The sequence below is a fragment of the Colias philodice genome, chromosome 1, assembly GCF_061535455.1.
Source record: "Colias philodice isolate Cphi_HAF_F1 chromosome 1, ilColPhil1 Martin Lab GWU primary, whole genome shotgun sequence".
Classification (NCBI taxonomy): domain Eukaryota; kingdom Metazoa; phylum Arthropoda; class Insecta; order Lepidoptera; family Pieridae; genus Colias; species Colias philodice.
Window position 1 is genome coordinate 14,990,532 of NC_143086.1, and position 21,120 is coordinate 15,011,651.

Below are 21,120 nucleotides of genomic sequence, written 5' to 3' on the forward strand. Positions count from 1 at the left end.
ATTTATCTTTTCAAAATAGAACTTACTTTTAACAACATATTATGTATAATCTGTGTGTATAATCTGTGTCTATATAAATGAAAAAGCACTCTTATCAAAATAAAAATACCTTAAAAACATGCCTTAGCAATGGCACTATCTAAATGTAGGTTTTTTTCTAAAAAAAACATTATAATAACTGAAAATTAAATAATATAACAAACTACTTATTAAGATTAATAAGTATATCGTTTAATTCTGGTTAAACTTTACTTTTAATTCCCTATTAATTAACTAATTACAAGTTAGAAGGCTAGTGTTGCCAGGTTTAATAAAAAAACTAAATACTAAAAATTTAATAACCTAACGAACAAAACAATATGAATATCGTTCAATTCCGGTTGTCCTACAACCACTTTACTTGTCGACTCCATTACTAGCTCCCTATTAACTAACTTCAAGTTAGCGCTATTGGGCAATAAATCTAGTGTCGCCAGGTTCAATTTGAGGCAATTTAAATGGTTTTTACATGGCAAGTTTGGGGGTAAAGGCTCTATATCGCCTTGCCATGTGTGTGGTTCTCCGGTCACTTTGTTGTAAATGGTAATTGAACCTGTATTTTTTATTATGTTCGGTGATAGTGACTGGAAAAGATTTTTATTTGTTATTTAAATGCAAATTACAAAAAAACGGAAATAATTTGGAAAAAAAAAAGATGTATATTTTATAAACTTGGATGATATGGGATAGATACGATGATATGCTGATAAAATATCATATTATTACAATAGTAAATAGTTATTACTTAAAAAACTAAGTAATTTTTGTTACAAAAAAGTTATTATTTGGTTTGTAATAATTCAACAATCACGTCGCATCGATTTCATATCTTTTCCACATAAAGGAATCTCAGCGAAATATAAAAAATCACCATATAAAATTCACTTAAATCAAAAAAATTGGTATATAAGTAAAAAAAATCTACTACAGAATCACAAAAATTCATCAAAAAAATACTTACTATGAAAAAAGTACAAAAAAATGAAAATACTTACCGACAAAGTGACCATAAAACAGTCCGGATCTTCATACTTAGCACTTAACACATAGAACGACGAATTGTACTCTATCACTTTGCTATGCCACATCGAATCTGACACAAGACTTCCCATTGTGTAGCTTATATTCCATTCAGACTTATTCTGCTTTAGTATTTGGTCTGCGTGCTCCTGAAATATTTTTTTTTTCGTTTAATAAGGTTTTTTGTGGACTTACTACTATTATAAAGCTGAAGAGTTTGTTTGTTTTAACGCGCTAATATCAGGAACTACTGGTCCGATTTGAAAAATTCTTTCGGTGTCAGATAGTCCATTTATCGAGGAAGGATACATATCAATACGCTAAGACCAACAGAAGCGGAGCTATGCGGGTGAAACCGTGAAGCGCAGCTAGTAGTGTTATATTTTATCACTTTGTATTAGATACAAGAATTATTAACTTATGTAGGTTTTTAATGACAAAAAACGAGGGTAGTTGTATAGAAGGTATAGAACCTTAGCTTATCTATATTGTGACCAGACATTCCTTAGCAATATAAACATTTAATTCCTACATTATTATGAAAATATATGGACAAACAAATAAAATAAAGAACTTTTCTATTAAATATCAATGGTAGTCTCAATTTGCTTAATTTTTAGCAAAATATATGAACAAACAACAAAAAGTTTTTTTCTTTCAGTTGGTTGCCTGGAAGAGATCACTCTTAAGTGATATAGCCTTCTGTGCTATATTTTCTTTTAGAATAAGTTTTGTTTGTATATACAGGATGTCCCACCGTTGGTATACTAAGCTCAAAGGAGGTTATAGTCTTGCATACGCTGAGCAAGTTAAAAAATACTTATAAAAATCCAGACGCATTTTTTTTTCAAATAGATGAATTCTTAAAACTCTATAACAAGCAACCCGCCCAACTTTGCCACCAGCACGTGAGCTATCGTTTAAGATTATGTTTTCATACACCAAATGCTCACATTAACGAAGCAGTATATGCCGGCTGCGCGAACCTAGAGACGAAAAAATTAGCAAAAAATTTTTGACGTTATTTTGTTGTTTAAGTATTTTTTACGTGTTCAGTGTATGCAAAACTACAAGTTCCTTCGCGCTTAGTATACCTATAGTGGGACACCCTGTATAAATAAATAAAAAAGCGAACCTTTCTCAAATGGTCCTCCATTATAACAGTGGGTCCAGCCCAGTTGCAGAGCGCGCACAATATCTTCTTACTGTCCATTCCGATGCGCTCCAAATAATCCTATGCAAATAATAATATATGTATTTATTTATTCATTTCTGATTCCTTACTGCTATTCTTACAATAATTACATCATATTAAATCAAATACGCCTATTAAAAGGAATTCCACTAATAGAATTATAAAAACACTAGTGATCCGCCCCGGCTTCGCCCGTGGTACCTACATGTTTAAATTATCCTATCTCTCAAGTTGGATCGAACTGCACATGGTGTGCGATTCGATCCAACTTGAGATATAGATTGAGAGATAGAGATAGATTTTATTATAATCGGTTAAGTGGTTTAGGAGTCCATTGAGGACAAACATTGTGACACGAGATTTATATATATTAAGATATGACAAAGAAAATCGAGAAAGGTAGCAATTCACTACAGTTAACAATTTTAAAAAGAAAAGAAGATGTTATATTATGTACGTGAAAATAATAAACATTGTACTTGTGATGAGTGTGGGTGTAGGTATGGTGTGTAGTCTGTTGTGAGTGAGTGAGAGTATATACTTTTTGGTTCTAAATTCCTTTTTTCTATTAAAATAATACATATAAAAAAGAGCGTGTGTGCCGAGCACGTGTAAGAAATGAAACTTCTTTGGCAAGATTCAGAGATACCAAAATCGTCGCCCTACTCCATGACGTGAGGCACGACCTTGAAATTTTACTCTCAACGCGCCTAAAGAAGTTTCACTGTAAAAAAAACTTACGCCATCTTGGCTAATAATTTCCAACGCATCTTCCACCATTTCAGGTATAGTGACGGAAGCGCCGATATCCTGCCTCGTGTCCACAGACGATACAGACGAATTGTATAGTTCTGAAAATAGTGAGAATTATTATTATCTACACTAACCATATTAGAAAGCTGAAGAGTTTGTTTGTTTGAACGCGCTAATCTCAGAAACTTCTGGTCTGATTTGAAAAATTCTGTGTCGGTGTTAGATAGCCCATTTATCATGGAGCGGAGCCACGCGGGTGAAACCCCGGAGCATAGCTACTTAGTAATTATGATAATTGGGCCAACCGAAACTAGCATAAAAAACAATCATCAAAATTGGTTCAACAATCAAAGGTTCTTAAGTAACGAAAACAAGGTACTTAAAAAATACATTCGAATTGAGAACTTCCTTCTTTTTATGAAGTCGGATGAAAATTAATAGCTTCAGTATAAAACTAACAGTTAAAAAATAAATTATTATTATATTACACAAATATATTTCGCCTGGTTTTAATACAGATATCTGAACTAAACTTCATAGAAGTCATTCTGAACGTTTTTGCTTACACACAAATATCTAAAAATCAAAACAAAAAAAACTTGAGCGATGTCAAGGGACATCCGGATGGAACGAAGTGTTAAGTTAGAGGGAGACAGACAGAGAACCACGCGCACGCCGCACAACTCTAGCAAAAAGTGTCGTGACAACTTTTCGTAAGATTTTTTTCCATCTAGCCCCCCTTTCATAACGCGCGATAAGGAACTTCGTTCCAAAAGAAAAAAAAAATACCTTCAGAATACAAAGAATCCTGTTGCATTTCCTGTTTAGAACAAGACAAGTCGTTCACAAAATGTTGGTTCATGTCGTTGCGATCGAAACTCTCTGAATTTGCTGTCAATTTAATAAAAAAAAAGTATTAGAACAACAATTTTATGTTCGCTGTTTGTAGGTACAGTACGATTCAAAATTAATGGCGGCTCGGAACATCGTACGATCCGATGCGCAGAAAACAATTTTAGATATTAGCGGGACGTTAAGGGACCTGTGCGCACCCGCACTCGCACCTGCACTTAACTTCCGAACCGCCATTAAGTTTGAATCGGACTGTATAATATAAAACACTATTCGATAATGAGCCGCTTGTTGGGAATCCGCTCAATTAAAAAAAATTGGTATAAAATTATTAAGAAGCCTATTTTACTGGGTAAAGGCAGATTATTGTCGGTCGGTGTAGATTATGAGTTTACACTTAAGAACCAAATAAAAAATCTTGACGTCTTGATTGGCTATCCTTAATTTATTAAATAATAAAAAACAAAAAAATACATAAAATAAGTTTTTCACAAACAGTATCAGATTTTTTTTAACAGTAAGAAATACCAATTAAATAAAAGCAAAAACATTAAAATTAACAAAAAATAACTCACAAGGATAACTGTGCAATAGAGGCATAGATGCGGCAGATGGTTGTACTTTCCTGTAAGCCATGTGGTAGTAAGCAGACAAGCGGACATACAGCATTTATATATGTAGTTATTATGTGTGATGTTACAAAGTAGGATACTCGACCAATAAATATAAAAAAATGAAATTTAAAACCTATTCCTAAAAGCATGCTCAAATAATTTTTAGTCAAGTACCCTGTTTAAGTGGAAAAAAAAGAAAATGAAAAAATTGTCTGCAAAAAATTATATGCACAGAAATGATATACAAGGAACATCAACTCATGTTTATAAAATGAGAGATGAAATTAAAATAAGAAAAATAGTGCTCATGACATGATAATGATGGAACACAAACAGCATAGACATTAGACATCTATTATAATATTATAAAATAAATTCAAATGTGTCCAAGTAGAAAGCACTAATAATTTTAAAATTAGTAACATATTATGTGATTTTATACACAAGACAAAAGTGGTATAATTGTGTAAATTAGAACATGAGATGCTTTATTTTAAAAATGAAGCATTTATAAGCATTAAAAATAATAAGTTTAGGCATTAGTTGAGTGATCCTGACGCTAAAATTTCATTCAAATTAATTCGGCCATAGCAAACCATACACACATACAAATATACAAATACTTACGTCAACATAACTGTATGTGTACTGAACACGCTTATAGTGTGAGCCGCAGTTGCCTTTTGTAACAAACCATTTGCTAGTGAAGTAGTTTTGAATGAATAAAACTTTTCCAACATTATTGGATTAGGGTTTGGAATGTATGTTGTGTACATTGGAACTGAAAGACAAAAAAAATTCAATTAAAGTACATTAATTTTAGGGTGGTACGTCAAATATAAAAAAAAAAACAAATATTTCAGGACAATTTTCACACATGGCACGACCTGATCCCATACTAAGCTTTCGCTCGTGTTATGGAAACCAGATGGCTGATAAACATACCTACATATATTTTTAAATAAATACTTATATAGATAATTAACACCCAGACACAGAGCAAGCATCTATGTTTATCACACAAATATTTGCCCCAGGTGGCAATCGAACCCACAACCTCTGGCTTGGAAGGCAGGGCCACTACCAACCAAGTCAACCGGTCAGTCAATATATTTTACTGATTAACCAAAATATACAAATAATTGCCATGATTTAGTTATTAACATGTGTGGACATGAGTGGCACATTAATATTTTTTTTATCACTGCTAAATGGTCCTCTAAGTTCTAACTAATGTAAAAAAAATTCAAATTTTGTTGAAACTTTTACTGGTAGATAGCTCAGTTTAGGAAAAATAACTGGAGACTACTCTTATTTTAGAAAATTACTAGAATTTTCATGCTACAACAACTAAAAATAATAAGTCAAAACATTCACTTACTTCTCTCATACTCTTCTACATGCAATGATTGCGTATAATCCCTGCCGTTAAACTTACTGAACACATCAATGATTCTCGGCAGTCTACTTTCATGCTTCCACATTGTGTCTTCAGCTCTAACTTCACTATAGCAACTATCTATCGAATTATTCACTTCACTAAACGCAGTATCTGTTACCGAGAGATTTTCTACCAAATTATTATTAACCAGTGTATTTTCTTCCAGATTGTTTAGTATGTCATCAGTGTCGTCTGTTTGTGTTTTACATTCGTGAGTACGTCTTTCGACGATAGCGTTTATTATCGATATTGTTCCGTCCTTTCGTCGCAGGCTCACTCCATTTGTCTGTACGTCGTTTTGTATTGGATATATTCCGCTTAATGTTCTTTGACGCTTTGCTGGAGACTGTGATTGTGTACTCTGTAATATTTATAGGTAACTATTATATTAATATCAATTTTTATATTTAAATTATTCATTTACTCTATATTGTACAACAGTCTTACGAAATAAAGTAAAACAAAACCATTCAAAATGTATGTATAAATGGCGGCCTTTTCTATCAATATCGCGGCGGATCTTAAATATAGTAAATGTATCATCTAGAGAACATAATTTGAAACTACCTTCCTAAATAAGGTTGCCTGGCAGAGATTGCTTTACAGCAATAAGGCCGCCTTTTGTGCAAAATTTAATTTGTATGTACCTAAGGTCCATTCAGATTGTTTTGTACAGTAAAGCATTATAATTAAATTACATATTAATAAATAAAAAAAATATTTCAGTACATTTTTCACACACAGCATGACCTAATCCCATACTAAGCTTTTGCTTGTGTTATGGAAACCAAAGGGCTCATAAACAAACATATATACATTTTAAATAAATAATTAATAGATATATAAATCTTGTGTCACAATGTTTGTCCTCAATGGACTCCTAAACCACTTAACCGATTATAATAAAATTCACACGCCATGTGCAGTTCGATCCAACTTCGCGTTGTCACGGCATCACGTGTGAACGGCTGAACCGATTTCGATAATTCTTTTTTTATTATATTCCTTGAAGTACGAGGATGGTTCTTATGTAGAGAAAACATAAATATGTACCACGGGCGAAGTTGGGGCGGACCGCTAGTAGCATATACAACTGCATTATAAACTTACTTCATTGTGATACATATGATGGTGATGTCTCACAGGTGTTAGTGTCGTCAACGGTTGCAATTGAACAGTTAACTCAGACAATTGGAACGAATTCTGCCGACTCACTATTTTCATACATCCACCTGAGGTATGAGCTTTTATAACATCTGTAACGTTTCTTATATTTCGACCTTTACATGAACGTAACATTCTAATAGGTTCGGCGTTAGGGCTTTCGTTTAGACGTTTTAATAAACTGCGGCGTTTGCTTAATCGCTGTAGCATTAGCTGGTTGTGTTTAGGTGTTGCTGTTTTAGGTGGAGAGTATAATAGTCGCCTTGCTATTATGTTTTCTGTGTCCTGGAATTAGAAAAGATAGATAGAATAATAACTACATAGTATAAAACAAAGTCACTTTCTCTGTCCCTATGTATGCTTAAATCTTTAAAACTACGCAATCAATTTTGATGCGGTTTTTTAATAGATAGAGTGATTCAAGAGGAAGGTTTGAGTATATAATGTATCAGGTTTTAGAAAAAGCGGGCGTAGCCGCGGGCGGAAAGCTTAAAATAACATAATAAAAGCATTTATTCCAGAGTAGTGTAAGACATGTAGCAAGCATAATAACTAACCCAAGTCTATTCAGATGTGATAAAGACACACAAACCATTCATTTATAATATTTTTGTATTACATTAAACTTTCTGTTCATACAGAGGCATGTAAATCTATACTAATATTATAAAGAGGAAAAGTTTGTAAGTATGTATGTATGTATGTATGTATGGTTTTCACGCATAAACTACTGGACCGATTTCAAAAATTCTTTCACCATTAGAAAGCTGCATCTTTACTGAGCAACATAGGCTATATTGCATTTTCAAAAAAATTAGAGATCCTTACCAAAAATGAAATAATGTAACCCAAGGTGTAAAAAAATCCTCAATAAAACTTCTGTCATCGCGTGCGCTGCGGAATCTATTGAAGATAAAACAAAAAAATGTTCTACGGTATTATAGAATGGATCAATATCTACAAGAAAGTCCGCGATACCATATGTCCATCTTCAGTAGTTATGTTACTACAACAACTTTTTTACGTTTTCAAAGTAAATAGAAGTGCCGACAGTAATCAAGCCATGTTATCCATACACATATATTAATCCTTATCCCATTAAATGATGTTTTATTATAGACTGTTTCAATACCAGCAAAATACTTTTTAAATGAAAAGAATTGGATATTCCATTCAAAAGATATAACGAATTTTTAAAAGTGTCAATCTACAGAAAATAGTAGGTATACTGTTCGAGCAGGCCGTAGTGCGGGACTTAAGGTGATTTTCATGTGATTAAAAATTAAACCTATAGTCCGACCTATAGTAGACTTTTCACTGTCACGATATCGCTATCTATGCGGGTGAAACCGCAGGGCATTGCTAGTATATAATAAAACTCAAAGGTGACTGACTGATATAGTGATTTATAAACCCACAGCCCAAACCACTGAACTGATTGGGCTGAAATTTGACATGCAGGTAGATGTTAGGATGTAGGCATCCCCTTAAAAAGGATTTTGATAAATTCTACCCCTTAGAGGATAAAATAGGGAAAATTCTAAAAAAATCTATTCAGAGTACCGCATGCATCAACCAAGCATCTGCAACACTCAGCTCTTTTTCGTTTGCCAGATATATATAATAAGAAATTTTCTAATGTGGACATATTTAAGACATCTCGCTCAAATTTTAAAAAAGAAATCACTTTTTCCAATAATTCATAATAACTATTATATAATATAAATAGGTTTCAGTACTTAATTTTTAGTTACTTAAAGTACATACATACATACTCTCATTCACACACTCACTCACAACAGACTACACACCATACCTACACCTACACTCATCACAATAGTATTTTGTTTATTATTTTAACGTATATCTTTTCCTCCTACTTTCTTACTCAATTTTCTTTGTCACATGTTTATTATAATAATTCTATTAATGGAATTCCTTTTTATTGGCGTATTGTTCAATTATTATGTAATTATTGTAAGAATAGCTGTAAGGAATCAGAAATAAATAAATAAATAATAAATAATAATAAATAAAAAAGTTTGTATGAAACTGTCAATTTTAAACCGATGGGATTGAGACTTTGCATTCTTAAAGCTACTTTGATGTAAGCGGATGCTTAGAAGGGATTTTTATAAATTCTACCCCTAAGGAGATAGAATAGGGGATGAACATTTGTATGAAATAAATGTTACGACGTAATCATCTGCTATGAAAGGATTTTGATCAATTCTACCCCCAAGGGGATAAAGTTAGATCCCCCAAAAAATCTATACCTTATCTATAATAATACTCCATAACGCGAGCAAAGCCACAGGCAAAACCTGGTTCTTTCATAACATTACATTAATTTACCTTCATAGTTTTCCTTTTACTCTGCCTACGAATCTGAGATGATTTAGCTCTTTCTTGTTTAACTTTAGCTATGATTCTTTTCACTTCATCTTCTTTGCACCGCTTTCTGGCTACGATCAAATCTATGAGATATATTTTCTGAAAATATAATTAATTATTATTTTAAAAGATATTTTATAAACTTTGTTTTTAAACAAGTTATTAAATTCTAAATTAAAAACAAAACTGTGATTTTTGAATATCTTCAATCTCTATTATTAATGTATTTTGTAAACTACCCTACATAAATTTATGATTTTATCACATTTATCAGCTTTAATAGCAATGAATTAACAAAAAATTGTACGCATTATCAGTGCACTACTTTTATCTTTTTAAATTAATACCATTTTCTAAAATTAATGACGTCAGTGATAGTGTTTATAGTAAACTACAAACAAAAATTCATGGTTAGATAAAAATAAAATGTAAATATTAAAATGTTTAATCTTTGGCTTTGAATTTGATGTAAAATATTATCAATATACATTTTATACACTTATTAAATACTTTACTGTGATAACATGAATTTTAGATGGAAATCTTTCAAGGAAATTTTTCAAGGCTTATCTTCAATTCCTTCCAAGAAAATAAAAGGAATTGAATCCCCAATTAAGATATTAAACGAAAATTTAAATCCTCTTACTTATTTTTCCCATAATTTAATTAAGTATGGACAGTGCTAGTCGTCCGCTAAACGGATGAATAAAATAAATTAGTTGTCCGATTACCGGATGAATAAATTAATTTAATCGTCAGATAACATCTATTTATCTATATAGTTAGGTTATCAGGGTTTCTTTAGAGAATTGCCGCACGTATTATAGGTTTTTTGTGGGGGGAGGAGGGGGGGGGACCCTCCCACCAAAAGGGGAAAGTTAGGAAACCAATCGTTTTGGAGAAAATCAATTTTCCTATTCTAACCTCAAAATGTATGGAATTGGTGTAAAATCATTGTAACTAAGCATTAGACGATAGTAACAAAAATTTTACGATACATAAATAAAATACAAACAAGTTGTGAAAACCTACGTAGTTTTTTTTATTTGAGTGGGAATCGCCCTAAAGTCGCTTCTGGCGCTCGTCGCTTCGCTCCTCGCTACCTATTTGGATATTAAAAATAAAAGTTTCATAGTTTTTTAACCTACGTAGATTTTTTTTCGTTTGAGTGGGAATCGCCCTAAAGTCGCTTCTGGCACTCGCCGGCAGCTGCCGCGGCATGCTCGCTTCGCTCGCTCGGCTCGTGCGGCAGTTCAAGAGTTAACCTAACACGCTCGTCGCTTCGCTCCTCGCTACCAATTTGGATATTAAAAATAAAAGATTAATAGTTTTAAAAAGCCAACCCAGGTTATCTAGTAATCCCTAGTAATCTGAATAATCGGACGATTAAATTATTTTATTCATCCGGTAATCGGACAACTAATTTATTTTATTCATCCGTTTAGCGGACGACTAGACACTTCGATTAAGTACAGGAATCTATTAGCACATAATTAAGATCGATTAAATAAAGATACACTTACAAATCCAAATAATAATTAAACTCACCTTGAAATTGGATGGTAAATTCAAGGCTTTTGTCATTTTTTGAAGATAACGGTATGGTCTATTTTCCAGACCAATTCTTAATGATTTTTCATGATTTTCCATCGTTTCTTTTTGTTTTTTGTCACACATTTGCCATGAACACGCACATATAAAGTTGGTCTTGGTAGAATAAAGTATTATTGAGGTTAGGTACCGTAACTATAATTTATTATTACAATACCCCCAGCCCCCAATAAATTAATGAGTAGGTAATTTCACCACAGAACGAGATTTATGATTATCGGCTTCGATATAACTTATAAATTACTTGAATTATCGTAATTAGCGTTAATTTTATTACCCTTTGAAAGTAAATATTAGTATAGATAAATATTAATTAAGAACACAGTTTCTGTTTCTAGAAAATTTAAAATTCGAAAACAAAACCTTATGCCGCGTCTACACAATATATTCTGTCATCTGTGACATATCCAATGTGTGTACTTGTGTAGAACTGTGGTGTAGAACGGGCTTAGATCATTAAGGTCTTTCTTACCGCAGAGGGTAGAATTAAAAAAATTGACGATTTAAACTACCCAGTGCCAGACTTTATTTTTGCTTGTGATTATTTTGTGTATCGGTTTAGTTTAGTTCGGATAGTACAGAGCAAGAAACCAATGCAAACTTAGCACCCCATCAATGGAATTTTGGGTCGAAAATGACCTTGATCGATAGGTCTCCGTTAGGTCCTTTAAGGTCCCACAATTTTTTCGTTAGGTACCCTTTAGTTTTTTTATAAATATTTTTTTTTAATTTTGGGTAAGTATAAAAAAATTACACTTTAGCACCTCATCCATAGCAAAATTGGCTAATTTTATCAAAATCGTATTCTTTACCGTTAGGTCTGTATAGGTCCATCATTGAAATTGTTAAATTATTTATTTTATTAAAATTATAAAATAATTAAAACCTGCGCATGCGCCTTAGAGCATTAAGGCATGCGCACATCATACATAAACAGCGCGAATTTTAAATTGGTATCGTTTCATTTATTAAATAAATCAATTGTTCTGAGAGTGCTTATTTATTAAAAACCTACTTTTCAACCTTAGATCATTAAGTAATTGATGGATTACGCTCGCATATGTTCTAACTAAACTTTCTGCCGATTTTGGTGCGGGGAGGGTAACTCACATTATTTATAAAAACTACTACACAGGTCATTTGTAACGTTTTCATCATTATTATATGCATACTAAAAAACAATAAAAAGCCATTTTATTTGTATTTGAATATGTATTCATTCATCACAGCACAATTCAATAAAATAAATATGTCTCGAACATTATCAAAAGTAGTAATAAAAGTTAAAAGTTTATGACAGTCTGAACGAAATGACAGAAATATATAATATGTATTATGAAACATACGCACTAAGCATACGCAATATTAATAATACATACATCTTACATACATATAAACAAATTACATAATAGAAGAAGATTAACATTACAAAAAACGGCTAAATGCGAGTCGGACTCGCGCACGAAGGGTTCCGTACCATTAAAATGTTCTGCCAGTTAAAAGTAACCGAGCGAAAATTTTAATAAATATATACTTACAAAATAAACATTATACTCCTTTTTGTGCAGTTGTGTAAAATTTTAATATAATTTAGAGCTCTTAGAGCTAGCGCGCACGAGCAAACGGGGTTTTGAGTAATAGAAGTTCGAGTTTTTAACAGGTTACCCTCGTGGGGAGTGCGGTTCAGTATTGCGTTCTAAATTCAACTTTATCGCTTAGTTCATAAAGATTAAATAAATAAATAAATAAATATTATAGGACATTATTACACAAATCGACCTAGTCCCACAGTAAGCTTAAGGCTTGTGTTGTGGGTACTAGGCGACGATAAATATAATATTTAATAAATACATATATAGATAATAACACCCAGACCCAAGAACAAATAATTGAGTTCATCACACAAATATTTGCCCTGACCGGGGATCGAACCCGGGACCGTCGGCTCAGTAGGCAGTTACTTTACCACTGCGCCAACCGCCTAAAGCCGTCTAAATTTGAGTTTTTCTTTCCATGATAGTCTCGTGAGACCACATCAATGATCGAATAAACATGACTCGATTATTTGTCTTGATCATATCGCTAAACGATACATCAACGATTATCGGCGCAGGTTTTAATTATTTTATAATTTTAATAAAATAAATAATTTAACAAATTCAATGATGGACCTATACGGACCTAACGGTAAAGAATACGATTTTGATAAAATTCGCCAATTTTGCTATGGATGGGGTGCTAAAGTGTTATTTTTACCCAAAATTTAAAAAATTATTAAAAAAAAAACTAAAGGGGACCTAACGAAAAAATTGTGGGACCATAAAGGACCTAACGGAGACCTATCGATCAAGGTCATTTTCGATCCAAAATTCCATTGATGGGGTGCTAAGTTTGCATTGGTGTCCCCTTCAATTATTACACATCGATACCAATATACCAATGTCAAAAAATAATGACTGCTGTTTATGTGCACGGTCAAGTTAGAGTGCGTTTCACGAAAGAGTTCCCCTGCCGTTATGTTGGCATACCTGACTGTCAAAAACGAAAATATTTTTTTTTAATCAAAAATGACAGAGAAAATATTCTCCTCTCTTCCTAGCCTTATCCAGTATCTTACGGGGTCGGCTGCCTAGAAAGGAGAATATTTTCTCAGTCATTTTTGATTAAAAAAAATATTTTCATTTTTGACAGTCAGGTAAGCCAACATAACGGTATAAAAAGGCGGCGGATCCGCACCCGTTTTTTTTTTTTTTTTTTTTTTTTTTATAGCATTGGAAGGCAAACGAGCAGACGCAATGGCCGATGTTGATGGCAAAGTGCGTCGCCCATAGACGTCCATAACATACGTTATGGGTGTTGCCTACCATAGAGGGGAATGGGATGGGATAAAAACGGTCTTAAGGAGAAAGGTGGAGCTAATCGTGAATTAGGTAGCGGTGTGCATTTGGCCTTTAAGAAACGCATATGCTTTTTTCTTGAAATAACTCAAGTTGTAGTTCCTCGGAAAGACAGTCGATGGCAGATTATTCCAGATCTTACATGTCCGTGGAAGAAAGCTACGGTTGAAACGCACCGTTGTGCTGCGCCAACCATCCAGGTGGTGAGGATGGTATAGGCTTTTGTGGCGGGCTGTGCGATGATGGAATTGAGCTGCTGGAATAAGCTCAAACAGCTCTTCAGAACACTCCCCGTGATACAATCGGTAAAATATGGAAAGACACCCTAAGTCCCTTCTTAACGATAGAGGGTCAAGCTTTACGGTCAATCTGTGGTCGTTGATGATTCGAGCCGCTCGACGTTGGATGCGGTCAAGTGGAAGAAGTTGGTAGTTCGGGGCTCCAGCCCATAGATGAGAGCAATACTCCAAGTGGGGTCGCACCTGTGCTTTATATAGCAGCAGAAGGTGATTTGGCTCGAAGTATTGCCCCGATCTATTGAGCACACCCAACTTTTTAGAAGCCAGTTTAGCTTTTTCTTCCAAATGACCGCGAAATTGGACGTCTCTCGAAATATCAACGCCAAGGATTCCGATGTAGGGTGAAATGCTTAGGGTAGTGCCCTGAAAGCGGGGTGCATTGCCAAAGGAAGACTTTTTTGCCGAGAACACGCAGACCTGTGTCTTCTTGGGGTTGAATTCCACGAGGTTTAGTCTACCCCATTCTGAGACTTGTTCCAAGGAGGTCTCAATAGAAGAGACAAGGCTCGTTCGACACTCATCTATAGTCTCCTTAGAGGATTTTGCATGGCCGGAATAACTGGCATCTCCAGTGCTGTCATCCGCATAGCAATGTATGTTGCTGGTTTGCAACATATCATTGATATGCAGGAGGAACAGCGTTGGAGATAGCACGCAGCCTTGGGGCACACCAGCATTTATCGGCAGAAGTGCGGAGCATGAACCGTCGACAGCGACCTTGATGCTCCTGCCATTGAGAAAGCTAGCGACCCAATCGCACAATCCCCCAGGTAGTCCGTAAGATGGAAGTTTGGAGATAAGTGCCTTGTGCCAAACCCGATCGAAGGCCTTGGCGATGTCCAAACTTATAGCCAACGCTTCCCCCTTACTCTCAACTGCTTCCGCCCATTTGTGGGTTAAATAGATGAGAAGGTCTCCAGCAGAACGACCGTGACGAAAGCCATACTGGCGATCGTTTAGTAGCTGGTTTTCTTCTAAGTAACCCAGGAGCTGGCAGTTAATAATGCTTTCCATTATTTTGGAGAGTATGGAGGTTATGGCGATAGGTCTATAGTTTACTGGATCAGTGCTATCGCCTTTTTTTGGGATCGGGTGCACCAAGGCAGTCTTCCACGAATTCGGAAAGATACGCGTTGAGTATGAGAGCCGAAACAGGCGCGTCAGAATCGGTGTAAGTTCGGGAGCGCACGTTTTCAGTACAGATGGTGAAATGCCATCAAGCCCACTCGATTTAGAAGTGTCCAAAGAGAGGAGCGCTTTTCGTACAGCTCTTTGCGTGAACCGGATTTCCGGCATCGAGAAATTGCACTTTGGGATGGAAGGCGGTGAGGCGTCTTTGTCGTCCAAGTTAGAATTCGCTGCAAAGATAGAGCCCAAGAGGTCAGCCTTGTCTTTAGCAGAGTGAGCCAAAGTGTCATCTTCTCTGCGCAAAGGTGGATATGAGGATCGACTAAAGTTGTTTTGAATAGCTTTAGCAAGCGACCAAAAAGCCCGGGTTCCCGATGGAAGTTTGGCAAGTTTCTGCCCAAGTCTATTTATATAACTAGCCTTCGCCATGGCAATTTCTTTTTTGTAGGCCCTGGAGGCGGAGTTGTACTTTTTTTTAAGTGCTCTAGTGTTGGGATCAGATAACGACTGCGCATTAGCCCAAGCTTGGAATTGCTCCTGTTTGTGGTGAGATGCCTTGGTGCAGGAGCGATTAAACCAGGGCTTAGTTTTGCCACCGACGGGAACTACAGAGGATGGAATAAAAAGTTCCATACCCTGCAGGACCACATCGGCAACAGAGTTGGCGCAGTCGTTCGGATCATCCGTCGAAAAGCAAACTCGGCCCCATGGGTAAGATGCGAAGAATGTACGCATCCCATCCCAGTCGGCTGATTTATAATGCCAAACTCGGCGGCAGGCAGCCTGTGCTTGCCGTTGGACGTGACTGACAGGGACTACACTGCGGATCAGACAATGGTCTGACGATCCCAACGGTGCCTCAACGGATACCTTATAGTCACCAGGGTGTGTGGTCAGGAGCAAGTCCAGTAAAGAGGGGCTATGTTCGTCAATGTCAGGTATACGTGTAGGTGCGGTGACCAGTTGTGTGAGACCATATGACAATGCGAAGTTATAAGTTGTCCTCCCTGCGTGGTCGGTTACCCGAGACCCAAGCCAGTCGGAGTGGTGAGCGTTAAAATCGCCCAACACAATTAGCTCACTAGATGGGAATTGCTGCATCAGTCTGTCGGACGTCGTCTGAACATGTTCGAATAGTTGTTCCGTGGCGGTGTTTCCGCTATGGGACCTGTAGAGGCAAGCATATATACGGGAGCGATCCCTAAATTCAATATGTAACCAGATAATGGACAGACCCTTAGCTTCATATGTGCAGAGACGTCGGCAGCAAATGTCATTCCTAATATACACGCAGACACCAGCGCGTGGGACGAAAGCATGTTCAAGTTTGTAGCTTGGATACGTAAGATAGGCCATGTCTGGAGGAGAGGAAATCTGAGTTTCTGTCAGAAAAAGCAATGCCGGCTTAGCTGTTTCAAGGTGATGATGAACAGCATTTAAGTTGCTGTGGAGACCTCGGATATTGCAAAAGTCCACGGAGAGCATAGAGCATGAAGATGTTTTGCGTCTATTGTTTTTACCCCTAGATGTAAGAGAATGCGGATTTATGCCCGCCCCAGAGTACGACGGGCTGCCACAGCGCGGACGCTGTGGGAGGGATTCTCCTGCACAGCTTGTGCCGGTACCCTCCTGGGGTAAACAACCTGATAAAGCCGCTTGCATGTTGTGATAAAAGAAATATTGGAAGGATAAAGGGATTTGGAAGGAGTTAGGGAGAAGGGGCGAGGATGGGAGGGAATGAGGATAGGGAAGGAGAGGATGGGAAGGGGATGGGAAGGGATGTGGGCCTCCGGACCCCTCACTCACCGTACGGAACGCGACAGTAAACTGTCACTATGGCGCCGATATTCTGTGAGGGTGTGGTACCTTCCCCGGTGCGAGCGTGGCCCAATTCGTGCCGAAGCATGCTCGACTCCCACTAAAATTCGCGTTGTCACGGCATCACGTGTGAACGGCTGAACCGATTTCGATAATTATTTTTTTATTATATTCCTTGAAGTACGAGGATGGTTCTTATAGAGAAAATGTAAATATGTACCACGAGCGAAGCCGGGGCGGACCGCTAGTATAGAATATATGTGGAGACGCTGGGTGGAAAAAAATAAAATGGATCCCTTCATTGCCCTAGTCAATTGTATAAAACATGTATACAAGATTTGATAATTATTAAAAAAATTTTTTTTGTTGTATGTAAGTATATTGCACACAAATTGTTAGACACAGAACCGAATCTGTCCACCCCGATTCCACGTGGTACTTGTCTGTCATACACTAGAGTGTATTAAAAAAGTCGGAGGCGCGGAGAAGTCGCCAAAGGCGACCAAAAAGCCGAAGGCGAGTGAAGTCTTCTGCCTGCGACGAGGTACACCGGGGTAAGCGCCACGTTCTGCAGCGCCGGAGCAGTCAATAAAGCATATAATCTTCGATATATTTCTAATATTTATAAAAAAAATCTAAAAAAAAAATTAAAAAAATATATAAGGGCGGGTTTCCGCACCCCCCACTTTATAGGGTGTCTCCCATAGAAATCTAAATAACAAGACACATAAGAAGTGCTATAATGTCATAATTCGTATGAAAACCGCTGTCGCCAAAATCAACACATTTTAACGATATCTACCTGGGAGTGATTTTTTGGAGATAATATTATGCATATCATAGACAAGTAATAAGTCAATTTTTAGTGTTTGTCATTGTACTCTTATGTGAATATTTACCTCCAAATATCTCGGTAATGTGACGCTTTAGGGTACTATGTTATTAGACATTTTTTGTTCGTCTATGTTTATTTATTCTTTATTCTATTTGTTATATGTATCCTCTATCCATATATACCAATTTAATCGTGCGCCGCGATTTTGAAAAAAAATCAAAATGGCGGCGGGTCGATATGCCAGCGTCCATACAAAAAGTTTCAAACCCCTTTGTGTCATGGTCATGGTCATGTGGCATGGTAACCACCTGAGCGGCGACAATGTCACGCGCGCTTACCACTTCTATTGCCTTGTTATTTAGATTTCTATGGTGTCTCCCCTTACCTCCCCCTCCCCCTCCCATAATTCGTGCCGCAAGTTTCTAAAGAAATACTTACCTATTTTCTTAATACAATTTAAATTAACTTTGATTATTTCGAAAAAACTACAATGAAACGAAAGCTTTAAAATTTTTTCCAACAATTATAATATTACTAACGATAATATATACTTAAACAAAACATTTCGATCAATGGCATCGATTGCACGCATCAATTCACGCGCATTACTTTTAAGAGTGCTCGATTGTGCGAAGCGTTGCTGTAGTTGAAAACTTGAAACATTCAACCTTATATTACTTTCTCTGTGCATTTTGCCGCATAAATGCGCTCTAGTGCTGTAATTGGAATACGGGGTAAAAAACCGGCCAAATGCTAGCCGGACTCACGCACCGATGGCTCCGAACAAATCTATTTTTTTGTAACTTTAAAACTTATGTTTTAGCAATTTTTCCTTTATCTGTGCTATAAGAACTTCACGGAAGGTACCCTGTAGGTTTGATTCCCTTGCAAGTAGTTGCGAGTTTCAGAATATAGGAACCTAAGTTTTCGGTCTCTTTGACACTACGTTATACAATAGTTTGACAGAAATTAGGGAGCGGGTTTTTAAAATAAAACAAACAATTTTAAAAACTATAATATATTTTCAATAACTTTCATTATAAATTGGATAAATATCTCACTGAAGGGATGATATGGTTTCTGTCATCCCATTAAAAGATTGAATTACACTAATTACTTCTACCTTACCAACTATTATAAAATATCATTGCAATCTCACTGACTCGTTGACAGAAAAAAATATATTAAGGCTCTTCACAGAAGCGAGCTTTTAGTTCATAACTGTCAAATCTAGATCTATTAAGCTAAAACCTAATAAAATCCAAAATGAGTAATAACTACACGACCACATTTGTAAAGTATTGCTTATAGAATACATAATTAAGAAATGAAAAGCTTATTCGCTGTTAACATCACAAGCCTGTTTGTTACAAATTTTGCGAGACAAATATGTAAATTAAAAATATCATATTTGCTACATAAGTATAACCCGGGTCAATAATGAAACGATTATTTATTATTGCTCATACTTTTTTATGAAAATATTTTTTTTCATTATTGGCGCGGTTTGTATTTACATAGTAATATTTTTAATATTTTTTCAAAGATATTATACATCAAATATATATATTTACATCAAACTATTTCTATATACAATGAGGTTTCAATTTGAAATACATATATCAATATGAACGATATATTTTAAAAACAGGTTAAAATTTTGTTTGTAATGCTACATAATAATATAATAATAAAATTTAAAATCTTTATAGTTACGTAGGTACAGTGCGTATAATTTTGGACCGCAATAATTTTACTTTCGTTATAGTATTAAGGGTAAAAATTGATAGATTCTGAAGTAGATATGATTAAAATGTAAAAGTAGTATGTACTAAATATTATTTTGATACATTTAAAGCTGATATTTTTAATATAATATGTATTAAATGTTTTTGACTGAATATAGTTGCAAGGCCTATGTATCCTGCATTTTTACATTTTAATAGAAGAGTCAAAGTCTATTGCATACAAGATTGCTATTATTAAATATTAGTATCGTAAAATCACACTTTGATGACATTCCGAATAGAAACCTTATATATATGAGCACTCAAAAACATACATTAAACCTGCAGTTAAAAGACTAATTAAATTTAATAAAATGTATAGTTTTAAAATGTCTCACTTAAAATATAATATCTTGTAGACTTGAAAGGCAATATAGAGTGTACCTAATTGGCGACTTAATAATAATTATTTGCTGTTTCTCAACATTATTGCAATATACATATAATCATTAATTAATGAACATTCTAAATTGTGCGATCAATTTTACCTCTATTCATACAATTTTAATATTTTTTCGATATATTTCGAAAATTAATAAAATTTATTTATACTGCTTCATTCTCAACACATGTAGACAATAATTCCAATATATGTATTGTTGCGTTTAGTTTCACACTGTCGATATCTCTCGACTGTGTAGTTTTTTAAAGCTAATATAAAAATTTAATTAATCAAAAATAATTCTAAAAATAGCTACCTAATCTAGAATTTCACTAAAAATTTATAAAGATATTAAAACTTGACTTAATCTATGTATTCACTGTCCGTCTATTTAATATAAGAAATGATTAATGAATTATGTAATATTTCTCCAAAACAAACTGTATTTTTCAATGTCCCATGAACACTGCAAAGTATGTAATATACTAATGAAGAAAAATATTAAGAAATTATGAAGTATGAAAAATTAAACTATATTGTATCCCATTTATCATCTTGTCATTTGTTACAATTTTATTCGATTCTCCGCCCTTCCCGCTCCCTGAATAACTTTGTTTTTTGTTTCATTTCCTTAACGCAGAGTTAATTGCTTCTAGAAATTTCTACATTCAATATTGCGTAAAAACCAATTCCCAAAAATCTAAGAAATACCTTTGATTTTAAGTAATTTATTGCTTTATATTTTTCAATTCTACTCAATAAAACAGATTCAGTATAATTTATAACATCTCTCTATAATAATATTAAGCCTTTTTGGAATTCTCTAATTCAGGTCTCTGGGGTCACCGTTACGTTTAGTTATTCATGTTCAAACATGGGATAGTTTTCTAC

General features: G+C 34.9%; 1 protein-coding gene and 1 long non-coding RNA gene across 2 annotated transcripts in view; both read right to left on the reverse strand.

Annotated features, from left to right (window-relative positions):
* Window positions 1–21,120, reverse strand: part of LOC149491498 (uncharacterized) — a 151,459-nt gene that overhangs the window by 79,523 nt on the left and 50,816 nt on the right. The gene's annotated exons all lie outside the window — the stretch shown is intronic.
* Window positions 84–11,446, reverse strand: LOC149491502 (uncharacterized). The gene is made up of 11 exons (XM_089694876.1): window positions 11,021–11,446; window positions 9,434–9,571; window positions 7,025–7,363; window positions 5,855–6,275; window positions 5,101–5,254; window positions 4,435–4,484; window positions 3,797–3,898; window positions 2,996–3,105; window positions 2,195–2,293; window positions 1,035–1,208; window positions 84–623 (listed from the first exon to the last, which is right to left on the reverse strand). Exons 1-11 carry the CDS (start codon window positions 11,147–11,149, stop codon window positions 327–329), a joined length of 2,013 nt encoding a protein of 670 aa, XP_089551002.1. The 5' UTR covers window positions 11,150–11,446; the 3' UTR covers window positions 84–326.

Bases quoted from the DNA above. Each gene is read 5' to 3' on its own strand.
- LOC149491502 (XM_089694876.1), bottom strand. From the start codon at position 11,149: ATGTGTGACAAAAAACAAAAAGAAACGATGGAAAATCATGAAAAATCA. The intron at 9,572-11,020 runs GTGAGTTTAATT...TTATATTTTCAG, and splicing joins ATTTACCATCCAATTTCAAG to AAAATATATCTCATAGATTT. The intron at 5,255-5,854 runs GTAAGTGAATGT...TTTGTCTTTCAG, and splicing joins TGTAGAAGAGTATGAGAGAA to TTCCAATGTACACAACATAC.